The 15,415-nt window shown below is 41.6% G+C and overlaps 1 protein-coding gene across 2 annotated transcripts in view; it reads left to right on the top strand.

Moving 5' to 3' along the window:
- Window positions 1–15,415, top strand: part of LOC122778417 (neuroligin-3-like) — a 109,225-nt gene that overhangs the window by 38,697 nt on the left and 55,113 nt on the right. For both annotated transcript variants that reach the window (XM_044040302.1, XM_044040301.1), the window contains one exon: window positions 1,144–1,293. In XM_044040302.1, coding sequence (XP_043896237.1) covers window positions 1,144–1,293 — 150 coding nt within the window. The remainder of the gene's footprint in view (window positions 1–1,143; window positions 1,294–15,415) is intronic.

Raw genomic sequence — 15,415 nt, 5'->3', positions numbered from 1 at the left:
TAGCTGTTCTTCAGGATTTTGAATTTTGACTCTCGGACACCATAGCAACCATAATACAATACCACCCTTTCAAATTTGACTTTCTTTCTTTCTTTTTTTCGTTCTTTCTTTCTTTCGTTCTTTCTTTCGTTCTTTCTTTCTTCCCATTTCCTTGCGTCCCTCCTTCATTCTGGTCTGTCCTTGTGTCTTTGTCCCTCTCTGTATTTCTTACTCTTCGCCCTCCCTCCCGCTCATATTTTCACCATTCGCAGGGCTTTGGGTGTTGCAGGGAATTCAAGAGAGATTGAGGGAAGGCAGGAGAGAGACAAAAGTGATACAAAATAAGGGAGGGAAAGGCAAGACGCTACACATAACACGCGGGTAGCAGGAGTGAAAATGAGAGCGAGTTTCTTGTCTTGTCTCCCTGCTAGCCAGTCAGTAATTCAGTCTATTTCTCAGACAGAGGCTTTTTTCTTCCCTCTACCCGTGGATGTGCTTTATCTGGCTGAAGTGTCATTCCAGCTGGGTATCAAGTCCAAGTTCTGAAATACAATAAGCATTTTAGCAATCCTGAAGCACACATTTAACTGCCTGCGATGTCAAGCAAGGCTGTGCAAATAAATTGTTGCACCGAGATAGGCCTGCGTGAAAAGAAGGCACATGGTAGCATTGTGTAATTAGCCAGTGCGTTTTCCCTGTCACTGTCGAGCCAGATTAGCCTCTCCCTGTTTAGGAGATGTGTCAGACTACCTCTCTCTTTATTCTCCCTAATGGCTTCCTAAGTGTCTATATTGGGAAGTGGGTCTGCCTCCTGGAAGGCTGCACAAAACCAAATGCAACACAAATCCAACCCTAATGGTTTGGTTCATTCCAGGTAAATGACAAGACCATTTTCAGCTGAGATGGCCAATTATTGTAATGAAGTTGAACTCAACATGATGAGTGCAAATTAATTTGTTGCAGCTGGAAGATAGAAAATAAGAGGGAAAATAATCATTGCAGACCAGCAGACTGTGTCCTCATAGCTGGTATCTGGGAAGTGACTCTCAGCTTGTTTGTTTGTGGCCATCATGTGATCTGTCCGCTCTGTCTGAATCTGAGCTGATCCTTGATCTGCGTGGGTGGACGACTATGTGAATGTGTTAATGATGGCCGCTCTTGCAGACATACGAGACACTGGTGCCAAGCCCGTGATGGTCTACATCCATGGAGGGTCCTACATGGAGGGGACGGGCAACATGATCGATGGGAGCATCCTGGCCAGCTATGGAAATGTCATTGTTATCACTCTCAACTACCGCGTCGGAGTCCTCGGTAAGCTTTTCTTCTTCTTTTTTTTTCTCCTCTGCAATTCCTGCTTCAAGGACGTTTTTCTGGGCCATGTTTGTAGGGCAGCTAGGTGTAATGAGCACTGCTGATTGCCACATGCACTCCAAATGAGGCGCCCGTGAAAACACAGCGCCGTAAATGCACAATCTGGTCCCCGTGTTTCTTGTTGATGTGACGCTTGTATCGAAAACACAGTCATTGAGTTTGCTGAATGTAGGTTTGTTGTTGTGACTGGGATTTAGAATAAATTAAGAAATTATTGTAATGAGCTTGGGGAATTGATGAGATGGGTTGATGCTGCAGAGATGGAGGAGAGGAGAAGAGTCTGTTAGAGAGTATGAGGTGTTCTCTCGAGTTGCGGTTGGTTGCAGATTGACTCACACAGCTGAATCCTCTTTGAGACACGTGTGCGTGTGTGTGAGTGAGTGAGTGAGAGAGCGAGAGTGTGTCTGGAGAGGCAGAGGAAGAGAGAAGGAGAGCGAGCTCCATGGAAACAGCTGCAGCAACACAAAATGGAGTTTGTTAGCACACTACCCGAGCTTTGTACCTTTTCCATCCATCTCTCTGGCACAGCTGATTTCCCTCCTCACACATTTCCTTTTACATTTACAGTGGCTGCGTAGCGACTGCAAACACTTTGAATAGAAAATGACATTTCTATTTTGTTAGCATATTGTTTACACTGCTGGCAGCTGTTAACATACAAGGGGCTGTTTGGATTGTTCTACATATTTCTTACCGTCAACAAATCCCATAACAAGATCTAAAACTGTCTGTAAGTCTGCGTTCAGACTATCTTGCCAGTGGCATTAGCCTGGAGGCTATTGCTCCCGCAAAAGACGTAGGCCTACTGCAAATGTTAGGAATGAGGTTAGGAACACACAGTTTAAAAGGATTTACAATATTTTTTTTTAAAGCTCGTTTTAAAACCGTCTCTTACTATGGTTTAATATTTAAAGAGAAGTGAATGGTACTTTTACCATTTCTGAGGATTTCAGCTGTGATTAAATTGAGCCTGAAAATCAGCCACTGTGATCCTGCAATAATTGTAAAACGTAGCGCTTTGAGTTGCAGCAGCAATTAGGACAATGTCATAAAGTAGGCAAACTGACTCTCGGGGCACCAGCGGCTCTGTCGATTTTATGTCCGTCATATTCTGTGAACGCTGGCATTTGGGTTGGAACGATATGACTAAAGGTTGGTCTTTAGCAGGCTGTCGGTGAGTTTAAACTCGTACAACATGTGTATGTAATGCTCAACATTGTCTTTCATGGTGGATATTTGTCGACATGAAAAAGAGAGAGAAAAAGATTTGACAAATAATATTATTGAGGTTACTCTCCGGGTTTAAAAGAGCCACGGCCATGCTGTTTTTTAAATTTTAAAACTGCATGTTTGTCATATTTCCTTGATGTGTCATATTATAGTATATAACGGTGGCCTTTTGAGACTTTTGCAAAATATTGTATATGACATTAAATGCAGCATCCACAGACAATATTGAAGGAACATGTCACCGAGAGTGTATCAGTGTGGCTCATTGTGGTCAATTACACAGAGCAATAAACGTTGTTCCCAACATATAGAACTTGTGATGAGGTGCCACAAAAGATCTCTTCATTTCCAGCGGTCGAAAGACAAAGAGGTTTGGGCTCAGTGAGCTGTAACAGTCTGTGCTTGGTCTGTTCATGTTGACTGGTGATAGTAAGCAAAACAGAGCTCGTCAGCAGCCTTATTCCTAAAAGAGCCGTTTGCCTCAAGTTGCCGCTGATGGAGCTCCACTTGTGGGAGAGCAGGAGGTGGTTGTGGAGTGGTGCTACTTTATCCCATGGACACTAAAATGACTAGTGTGGTGAAATCACAGTGGTACCACTACATTCATCCCGAGATCCTCTTTTTCATGGAGATGAGAGCGCTACACAGCCTATCGATTTTATCATCAGGATTGCTTGTCTTGAACGTGCTGTGCTGCCCTCTGTCATTTTTGTGGAGTATCATTTTAAGCATTGTAATCAGCCTCCGGGGTGGTAAGGTAGTCAGAAGGCTGGCTGGGCATGCAGCGTAGCGCTCCTGCAGCTGCTTTAAAGCTGAGCACGTAAGCCTAATACGGATTCATGATCATATTTCTCTCATGGCACTTCAATTATGAGTCAGATGTTTCTCCTCTCGCTGCCACATTTTGCTAAATGTCATTCGACATTCATGCGCACGCCCTCAAACACCGTGCGCGCGCGCACGTGCACTCTCGCACCTGCATTCACAGACAGGAAGACGCGCGCAAACGGCGGATCACACTCGAAGACAGGCACGCACATTTACAGAAATACAGCTCACCCCAGCAGCCATTCTGAGAAATGAGCAGAGGAGAAGTCGCGCATGTAGTTGAGTGATGATGTCCATCACTGTAACACGGTCTGATAACATCCCCATGGTATGGCTTTAAACTGTTATTACAGATACGCTCGCATAAACCAAATAAGACCACGGCCAGAGAGAAATTGGACCATGATGGGCCAATTAACACTTAGCAGTCTGCAGATTTTCAGTGTGAGTTGCAACTGTGCCATGCAGAATCATTTTAATTACATGTATTCTAGTCTTATCAGCGTTAAGGGGAGTCGATTTATTGTTTGTTTTTGACACTGTATAGCCAAAACCACATCGTCTGACAGTAAGCTGAGAGTTTACATAATAATAATACTAATAATAATAATAATAACAATATTTAATTCAGATTATATATGCAGAGTGAACCAGTTTCTTGTTGATATACGGGAGTAAATAAATAAATATAATGAAAAAATGAAAGCTCTTTTAATTAGGCTGCTTAACGGGATGAGGGAATAATGGAGGGGAGAGAATTAGACAAGATAATGAGTTTAAAGTAAAAGCAGACGAGGCAACTCAAACTCCACTTTCTGACACTAATATAGCTCTCCCACCCTCCCTGGGCAATCTGAGTGTGGCATGAATAATGCAATAAACACATTTGAAACACACACAACAATCTGAGTGTTTAGCTCATTTCACCAACAATACTCCTAACCTGTTAGGCAGTTACAGCCGTCTCTAACCAATCTGTGATGAAAGCATTTTAATGTGGAGATAGAAAAGAAATTAACAACAAATTTCAGCAAATGAGTCCGCACCATGCCTCAGTAAATGTCAGTGATGAACGCTTTATTTTTATGTTGGTTGCATTTATTTAATTTTCATTACAGCATGTATTTGGGAGCATGATTGCCTTTTATAAAGAGCTCTTCAGAATTCCCTTCTCAGATGGAGCCAAATTATAGAAAGATGATGCTCTTTGAGTTATGAAGTATAGATTTTGCCTTTTACCAAAAGACCACGTCGCAGTGGATTGAATCTATATTTCAGTGAGTTTGTATAGTTTGGTCCCAGCAGCTGCAGAATACACGCGGAGAGGAAAAACGCTGTTACGGTGCAATATGCGAGAATATGAATGAATTCTCTCCAGAGACTATGATGTGTCAAGTGGAGTCCACCAAGTTTCTAGTGCTGTTCTATCATCTCCCTGCAGCTCTTAGACCTGTGAGGGTAATTATAGCTTCAAAGGGTGGACCACAAGACTTCCAAGGCCCCATTTTGGAAACTTTCAAATCTCTACCGTTCACTGTTTAGATTTAATGTGAAGTCCTCTTACGTGTGATCTTTGATCGCGCATCGACCCACCGCGGTATTATTATCACCAGATACAACGTGGCAAATGGAGTCTCGCTCTGTCCAGACTGTCCTGTCAGGACTCATCACAGCCTGCTCGGGTCAGGGACCTGTGGAGCGGAGTGTGTTTACCAAAGAGAAACAGTGTTGGGAGTTCTGCTCATTGATCTGTTTGAGTGTGTGGGACAGAGACAATGTGGTTGATGTGTGCGTCTCAAAGTGTGTGACTCATCTGTCCACGTGAATGTGTGTGTGGGGTCAGTGCACATGGGGGCGCGTGCGTGTACTTAGTTGCTGTGCCTATCTAATGATGTGTAATGAGTCCCAGTCAGGGGGGAGTGTCTTGTATCACTGCTCTTTACAAATATAATTACTCACTGACTCTCCAGAGCATGTCAATTTCCCAGTCCATGGGACTTAATTACGACTTTCCAAATGCATTAAAAATTAACAAAGGCTGCTTCTCTTGCCAAAACCCAAGGTGAGACCCTCTTCTCAGCTTCTCAACGGCTCTAAAAAGCAGAATGGTCAAGTTTAGACTGTAGCTGTTGGGAGTTTTCACCTCTGCCAGGTTTTATTTGTGACCTGCGATGTTTATCTGCCATATCTTTGTGATCGAAGCCATTTCTAGTGGGTCTGTCTCCTCAGTCTACTGAAGTTATTCAGGCCCCTCAAAAGAATAGTTTTAGATCCAATCAAAGTAACCCCAACCTACTGTATAGCGTACGACAAAGCAGCGCTGAAGCAGCAGTGTGGGTGATTTAGCATTGATTTGTTGACCTGCCGGCGTTATTCGTGTGTGCTGTAAGTGACCCGGCCTTTCTCCGTCATGTCCTTCTACTCAAGCAAAGATGGTGACGGTGGGTAATTCAGCCAGGGATTTGGGGAGTGGAGAGTATTTTTGCTGCGTGTGAACAGTATTGCTGAGCAAAATATCATCTTTCACGCAAGTTTGTTGAGTTGTTTTTCCCCACTACAGAATAACTGCTGAGCTCCACTGAGAGCGGAGCAGCACCCAGCATGCTCATGACCTCCTGACCCAGCTGCTGTATTCTGCTGGTTGTTGGTTAAGTAGTAATACTATAGGCTGTCATCTGGGCACTGAGGCCATGTGCTATAAAAGCATTGGCTCCATTTACACTTGTACCTCAGGGGTTTAGATTCTTATCCATCATACAATACCATCAGGAACCTCCCACATTAATTCTGTGCCCTTACAATGAACCCAAACGTGCAGCCGTTGTTTAACCCCCAGCCAGACAAAGCCATGATCTCAACATAATGGAGTCAGTCTATGAACACACAAGGAGACTGGTGGCTTTTAGAGGTGTATTGTGAGTTTTTTTACCAAAGAGAATCTAGGGCTGGGCGATAAATAGATTCTATGGATTCATTTGAATTTGTTGTTTAGCGCAATTTGTTTTTCATGGAAATCGAATTTCCTCTTTAACTGCCACTGCAGACGCTCTCGCTCTCGGAGCTCCGGTGGTCCACAGTGGGCTGACCCCTCCCACCGATTCTCCTTAGATACACACAGCATGGTAGCAAGAAGGAAAGCAAGGCAGTTACTGTATAGCGGGGGAAGAGCTTGTCCCCAAGAGAGGCACAGTGTCATCGGGTCATTTAGAAGTGGTCCGGTGTCATTTTACTCCACCACAACAGACTTATGGTCTTGTTTGTGTACGTGTTTCAAGGCTTGTGTGTTGTTGCACTTCATCCCTAAGGGGAAAACCCACAAGGGAAAATAAAGGCAAAATTAGTTTTGCATAATGTCTCTGTCATCTGGAGTTTGTTGTTAAGAAGACAAAAAGAAAACAAATCGATTCAAATCATGAACTGATTTTGGTGTGAAGAAATCACACCAGAATCGTGGTGTGTCTATGAGAGGTTTGGATGATGGCTCGATAAACAGAAGCTAAAAGTCGCATTTGCCAGTTTACTTTTTACTTTCAGTTTATCAGTGTTATCTGCGATCCAGAGTTTTGAAAAGACAGGCCCACATTGAAGGTCCACGGTGTATCCTGTTTTGAGAGGCTGCATACAAAAATTGCATTTCTACCACTGTGCTGAAATATATCGTTTAATTTTGGCATGAATGGAAAAGGAAGAATGCAATTGTAATACAATCGAGTCGTGGAAAAAGCATGTCCTTACAATATAACTGAAGTAGTTTTGTCACTGGTAAAAACAGAACAGGAAGAATGTCCTTCTGCACTATAATATCTCGCGGAAACTCGTATATTTACAGCTTCTCAACATCTGAGTAGAAAAGCCTCAAACACATCCCTCTTGAATGCTAACACGTAGAGACGAGTGTAAACAGGTTCCTTGCTGTCGAGTTCATCTTTGATCCTCCGTGGTTTTATTATAGCCCTTCCTCACTATTATTGAATGGTGTGTGTGTGAACGTCACATTTTTTACAAGTTCATGTGCAGGATGTTGTATAACCGAGTGCATTTCATTTATCACAACGGACGTCTGGAATCTGAAAAATCACTCTCTGAGTTACTATGGAATAAAATTTGATATGACAACCTTCTGTGTGGAGAGAGTGAATTGACTTAAAATAAACCCTTCCTATAACACAAGTCTCACTCACTAAGTGTTTCTAGAGTCAGTCATTTCAGTTGTCTTTTGATATACGAGTCTGGTGCCGAACTGAGAAATCTCAAGCAGTCAGTGGAAGAAAAAGCAAAGGCATAGTGAGTTCTCGCTGTCTTTTATTATCACAAGGGGGGCTGGGATGGATATTTACTTGTTTTTGGTGCCATTTGGATAAATTGATCCAAATTAAGCAGTGAACAAAAACATTTATTCATCCTATTAATGTCAGGGAGTGAGGGATTGGTGGTTTTGATGGTTCAGTCTGCAGCAGCTTGTTGATGCCGCTATCTCACAAATCACTGCCAGGAAATTAACTCTTAAGCCGCTCTCGCCAGACACACAGCGACAAAAGTCCAGCTCTTTAAGACACGGCTGAGCCCTGGCCTGTTGTTTAGTTTGAGGTCAGCATTTCATTGTCCCAAGAAGATAGCTTAAAACTCTTAATAAATAGAGTTGATTAATACAGAAGGGGGATAATGCCGACTATCGCACCGATGAACAAACACAGCAGCACTGCTCACTTATTTAAAGCCTGCATGTTATTGACTTCTTTATGATTGCGTCTAATTATGTTGTTTCAGGAAAAGGTTCTTGTGTTTATGATAATCATTTCTGTACTCTATCGTTAGCTTTGAAAATGAAGTTCTCAGTTGGTGCCTGACACTGGGTTTTGATTGGCACGCAGCGCAATCTCCAGCTCATATCAGTGAATGTGTCATTTCAACATGCAGGAGACCGCCGTGATTGAGAGAACTGAGTCTGTTGATAAGGGAGGGGAACCAATCAAGACTAATTGTGTTTTCACACGCTGATGGGAATGTCCAAAATCTGGAACCTTAGGCAGGGTTGCCTTCCAGCATTTCCGTCACGCAGTATTTTGTTTGAAAATAAATACCAGCTGGAATATGAAACAATATTCATACACTGACATTGCAAAGCTTAATAGGCTTAGAGTAAAAGCTATAATCCTAAAGATCGTTTACATTAAATTATACTCTAATTATACTCTATACTGTGATTTAGCTTCCTCTTTTCCAGTGTTAGCCATTCAGTGTATGTCAGTTCTTGAAGTATAATTATCTGTTATATTGAGGCAGGGTCTGTCATTCAAATTTCTGCTTATGAAAGAGAGAATGTTTTCATTTGCAGAGAGGGCTGGCTTGAATGTGAAGCAGCCAGAGGAAATGCAGCAATCAATTATTATCAGTTCATTGGTGACAAAGAGACTTTTGTTCGGGAATCAGTTTTAAGTATCTGATCGTGTGCAGCTTACAGCAAATGTATGCGTGGATTTATTTGTCCCATTGGACATCTGGTAAAAGAAAACATGTAGGCACCTGAATTTTAATAAGGTCTTTCATCGTTCGAGTGTAGATTCAGTCGCTGTGATATACGTACAGTACGTTCAAGATTCTGAGTTACAGTTATTGAAGCCAAGCACCTGCTCGGACTCATCATAACAGTGTTGCAGTAAGATGTACTACACCGAAAGAACAGCATGTCTCCATCTCCCCTCGCTGTTGTGACTTGAACTCAGATTGCTGATGTATTGTTAATGACTTGTCCTCGGTTTTCATCTTTCGGCAACTGCAAACAGGAACAAAGCTCATTATATTTTATAAGCATGACATTTCAGAAAACTGTGGCTATTAAAGACGTCCATTTCTGAGGTACAGTAGTTCTTTGCAGTATGCAGATACAAGCTTTGCTGTAGCGCTGCCCTGAGATGAAAACATGTTTAGATGATTGCAGTACTTTAGCCAAAACAGTAAATATGCATTTCAAAGACATCAAAGACCTAACCCAACAATTGCTTTCATCTGGTCAAGGGGTCCTCTAGAGAATGGAGCACTTCAACCAAAGATGGCAATATGGAGTGCACAGATGGAACAGTGGTTTACTGAAGGAAAATGTCAACTCTGTGTCAGTGTTTGTCCCTGAGATACTTTATTGCAAGATGTTTGACCTTTACTGTTAGTGATGGAGGAGGACATCCTTTCATTTGCATCATCAACATTATTTCTATTCAATATAGTGGCTCACAGAACCACAAGTTTGACCGATTTGAGTGGCACCTCAAAGACAAAAGACAAATATTTACCAAGCAGCTCACACTGACATGGCATGGCCCTGAAAACAAGGGATATTCTAATGCCACTTCTACACAATCCAAGCTTACACTGATTTAGGGCTAGAGCTGCAATTTCCAGGTACGTCACTGGCTTTAATAACATATTCAACAGACAATTGATAATGCCGTTCAGTGGCAGGTCTTGCCAATGCAGTGATTAAGCTGTTCTTTCACCTTTAGTTTTTATGGCAGAGCCTAATAATGTGCACAAATAGATGTTACCGAGGTTTGTGTGAATCCCTGGCTGCCCTTCGCCTTTGCTTTCAGAGCCAGATGCCCTTTTAATAGCTGCACCACTAAATCCCAAAATATAGCCACACCAGCAGGGGCTTCTCTGCGACCTCCTATACTTAGTCATGTGTGGACTGGTTTATTGCCTCACAATTACAAAATGACCATGGTTTCTCAAGGGCATGAATTAAAAGTCCCTTCAACCTTTAATATGTCATTGCATAACATATCAACGACATACACATTGTCTTTTCAATGCCTGAGCACAAAAGTTTCTGCACATCTGAAAAGTTCTAGATAACGGTAAACGTAAGACGCTTAAACTGGAACAGTAATACATGCAAATGCGTTAGAAGTACACTGGGCACAGAATGCCACAAGAAAATACAACAAATTACTGTTTTGTTTCTCCAATGAGATATTGACATGGAGACCAAAAATCAATTAAAAGAAAACAGTGCATATCCAAGAATGAAGTCTTAGAACAAATATCATTCTGTCAGAAGATGGCATGGGCAAGATATATTGTGTACCCGAAGGTGAATATTTGTATTTCTAAGACCTAAAACGTCAGTCTGTATTGTATTGGTATTCTTGTTTATGGGACCTTGAAAGATCTATCTGTTGTGATTCATTGCTTGAATGCTTTGTTTTGCTTTATTCTCTGCTCGAGGAGGGAGTGTGGGGTTTCTAATGGCAGCATAGCTTTTCTTCTTCGCGCATTTGTCCTTGAGGGATTTTTAACTTCACAACCAAGAAAAAAAAACACACACACACAGATGCTTCTTCTTCCTCAGGGCAAAATACATACAGGTAACAGCCTTATCGAACGGAAGCCAGCGTGTACACCTTCCAGATGAGCCCAGTGTGACGTGTTTGATCATGCCGCACCAAAGGGGGAAAAAAAACCCTGTGTAAATCTAAAAGTCCCTCCTTTCCATTTTTTTTTTTTTTCACTTTTTTCTTCAGCAGTACCAAGTGTAGGAAGGGTCAGGATTAGAGGAGTACTGAGGCTTAAATGTGTCCATCATCAGGTGTGTCTTAAGACATTAATGAGTAAGGAGATATATATTGGTCAGGAACTTGCTTCTTGTCTTGTGGAGGCATTAATCATAGCAGTGGCCAAGCCAACCATCAAGGTCAGCAGTCCTCACATGGGTGCAAGGAACTCCACAGCTGCCACTGCTGCAGAAGGACTGACGGAGGCGAGAGTCGGGAGTTTTAAGAGGGTGAGGAGCTGGATTCTGAATCTGACAAGGTGAAAGAAGGATGAGAGGAATCGGGAGGATAATAAGGTTGCATTAGTGACAACCCTGAGGGCGTGGTTGGTAAAGAGCGGTTGGTAAAGAGTGGCACTTGAAGTGGTAGTGAAGGGGATTGCTAACCAAAAGTGGGTGGACATTTTGGAATAATGGATTCATGTGGGCAGTTTGAAATGGGGGGGTTCATCATGTAGGGTAATAGTCTGTGATGCACTGGCACAGTGGGTGGAAACGCACCAATCACAGGGAGGGAGGTTACAAGAGACAACATGTGAACAAGGTCTGGTCACAAAGCTTTTAATCACACCTCTGGAGTGGGAGTGTGCTATTATTATTAGAAGGACAAAAGGACAGTAGTGAGAGCTTTAGCCCATACAGGAAGGATCGTGACTACTTGGAACTTTGAGGAAGATGATAAAGGTGCTGTTAATTTAGCAGAGTGCAGTGCCAGATATCCAGTGTAATGTAGTCAATTAAAACAAAGTACCCACAGAAGGGAAATAGTAAACAAATCCATGGCAATATATCCATAGCAGGTTATATTGTACACAGAGCAAGCACCGGCTTTCTGTGAGCCAGTTTTACAAGATCATGTGTAGTTTTGAATAAGCCATAACACCGGATATGTCTATCAAATATGTCATGGACCATTTTCACAATCAATTATCTGCTGCAGAATTGCAAAATATCCTTGTGTATCGCAAAAAGAGCCATCGCTGTCTCTCAGCTATTTACGCGCCTTGATTTGTATAAAATCAATCCAAGTGGGATTTTCCCCCATCTCCTTTGCTAGTCTATTATTTTCAACTCCATAAAGGAGATCCTCTGGAGGTACATGTAGAGAATAAGAACACACTGGAAAGACTTTTTGAACCAGCGAACAAGGAATCCTGTGGGCTCTACCATCGCCTGACTAGCTTTTGCTGATGTAACTTTTGTAGGCATTTCAGGTAATGTAGGAGTGGATAGAGACTGAATCCTGAACTGCCAGGTGTACTCTCCAAGTTAAGGGTTAGAAATATTGAAATAGATGAGAAAATATTACAGCATTTAACGATGAGCTGACAACTAGTTGAACTGGCAACAGATTATTTTATATATGTATACATATATATATATATATATATATATATATATATATATATACACATATATACATATATATGTATATATGTATATATGTAAGTATATATATATATACATATATATACATATATATATATTTATATACACATATATATACACACACGCATATATATATATATATAGGCAGAAATTTCCGGAGTAGAGGAAGCTTGGTAGCAGAAGCAATAAGGTGCTCCTGCAGGGAGAATCAGCACCATGGACAGCGATCATGACATAAACTGGTTTTACTAACTGGAGCAGCAGCTGCATATTTGTATAAATTATGACTGCTTATAATATGCTTGTAAGTCGTGCATTTTTAAATAAGTTGAATTATTTAAGTTTTAAAAGTGTCATTTCTTTAATAAAAGAGAAACTAAACGCAGCGCTGTAGAAAGTCCTTGAGTTTGATCGTTGTAATTGCGGCGCTTATCCACGCACCTGAATCTCATTGCATTGCATTTGTTGCTTCATGACAAGATTTCAAAATTTCTCATTAGTGGAAAGCTGAGGATTGACAGCAATGACAGCAAAATGAAGTTATGTATCAACAGCAGCCTGAAGAGGCGCAAAATGAAATTACATCAGTAAAACAGTGCATCATACAGAGGAAAGGGAGTTGTGTAGAATCTGGATATCTAGCAATGTATGTGGAAATTAGATATTTCCACATGTCAACACGCAAAGAGAATCAAGGCAAACTAAGGGATATTATCTGTGTTTAGTATTTCTGCCTCTGTGTCTTTAATGTAAATGGTGCATGTAAGCTGTACTAAGTTCTTTGTTTATAGCTTTTGTCAGTTTTCTTTTTCATTATGTTGATCAGATGATTAAATGTGGATGTCCACTATGAGAGCTGTGAGATCCCAGAACAGACCGCGCAATACATACAAATAGGCAAAACAAATTCAAATGAATGTGATCAAACACAGGAGCAACAAAGCCAAATACCCTCAACACAAACAACCAAACACATCAAGAAACATATAGACAAGAAATCCATTTTTTGTGTCCTCTAGAAACACCTTTTTTCCATGTACTTGCAACATTCTTTATTTGGTTGTGTTGCGTGTATTGGCAGCCTGTGCTGTCAGTTTGATGAAGATGTTTTCTGAATTCACGCTCTAAGGTCTTCTGTATTAAACCATTCTTCACTACAGATACAAAGAACAGTTTTGTAAATAACAGCATCACCTTAAACAAAAGTGTGTTGAATGAAATGAAATGAAATACATTGACATTTGAACTCAGTTTAAAATAAAATGCATGAATTACTCAGTTGAAGAAGTACAGCTTCAATTTAATGGAAAGGGAAAGAAATTTTAAAAAAAAAACCTTATGTCAGACTTTCATTCGGTTGGATTTAGCTTTTTTTCTTTTATCATGTTCATTCCCCACTGATTTTCAAAAGCTGTGCACAAGGTACCTAATCAACAGCAGGGCTTAATTGAGATTATGCTGTAGAACAGAAAGAAGCTTCGTTCTTCGTTGGCAAAAGAAGTTCAAGGGATTCTTGTAAATATCACGCAGGACTGATGTGAGCATCAGGTGCCGCTGTTGAATGCCAGTTTCCTCATGAATAATAGCAGTGCAATGTGTTGATAAATCCTGAGTGCCTTGTCAGAGTTGCGTGGCTTCAGGTGTTGGCTGACATTCTCTGTGGAGCTGCCTGTCAAACCGATGCTTGGCCTCTGGAGCACTGTCTCTGTCTCTTTACCCGGCGTTTTTTTCCACTAGCACAGTTGCTGCACTTGAACACTGCAGTGCGAGCCGAACACTGAAAATCCACAACCTCACAAGATTGCGCTCCTCATATTCTGCGGTCTCATCTGTTCCTGTTTGTTTACACAATATGAGCCCCACTGTGCTTCCCCATATCAAACTGTATTAGTTTCTCTCATCACTAACAGGATGTAGCAGGCTAATAAAAGCATTAGTGAAATGCGTGGCACATGGTAGCCGCTCTGGGAACAGTCACTGCAGAGAAGCGGCTCTCACTTGGTTTTGGAAAACTGTGGGTCCTGCTCCTGTATATTGGCAAGGAGCCCATGTGAGTTGTGAACCTATGCCTCTTGCCCTTTCCACTCACTGGCTGCATGCTGGCAAGTTGACCTTTATCATTAACCCTGCTGTGTGCCTGTCATTTGAAGTCTTTATTATTCACGTTTCCCTTTGGGTATATTATATACCATGGGAGCATGGAGGAGGAATGCTGGGCTAGTTAGCGCGTCTAATCTCAGCAATTACAGCTCTTAGCTGTCGGTGAGAGAAACCAATACAGTGTTTTTCTAAAGAACATTAAATGCACAAATGGTGAATTTCCATCCCACTTACAGCCTTCGTTCAGAAACACCAACAGAAAACATATACACTTTACCCTCATGCTCTAGCTTGAGTACTAGATTAAACCCGGCTCGGAAAAGAAGTAAAAACAAGCTGAACCATCAACTACACATTTCATTGTATTGATTTGTTCTATCCCTTTACCGCAGTCACAGTGTCTTTCGTAAAATTACATTTGTTCTACTTTTTGACTGATGTTTAGAGCTTGTCAGTTTGACAAGAGGCACAGTCTGAGACTGAGGCAACTGTAGATACTCTTTGAAAACTCATCTGGATCCACAGCAGCATTAATCAGCAGCTTTTCTAATTACACTTGGTGTGCACTTGAAGTGCCCAGAAACATGTTCAAACACTTTTCAATGGCAATTGTTTGATGGGACACATCACTGCCTCCATCCTGTTCACAGGTGATAAGCGCAATGAATGCAAAGGGAGTCAGCGGAGTGTTTTTCCCGTAAGTGCAGATTGTCTGTGCACAATCAGACCAAGTCAACGGCGCGCCGTCCGTATGATATTCTTCTTTTTTTTTTAATCCCAATGCCACATCCATTACACCTTTATCACAGCTATTTTTATTATCATCTGGCTCTCCAGCCTTATTCTGCTCCATGCTAAGTCAGCAGTCTCCCACAAAAAAGTAATCCACTGCCTTTTCTGATGGACAGTGATATAGCTCTCATCATTTCAGTGCCGCGGCGCTGACTGCAGAGTGTGGCAGACAGGCAG

Source organism: Solea senegalensis, linkage group LG12, assembly GCF_019176455.1.
Source record: "Solea senegalensis isolate Sse05_10M linkage group LG12, IFAPA_SoseM_1, whole genome shotgun sequence".
In the NCBI taxonomy this organism is placed as follows: Eukaryota; Metazoa; Chordata; class Actinopteri; order Pleuronectiformes; family Soleidae; genus Solea; species Solea senegalensis.
Note: the sequence above shows the minus strand (reverse complement) of the source record. Positions and strands in the feature narration are given on the sequence as shown.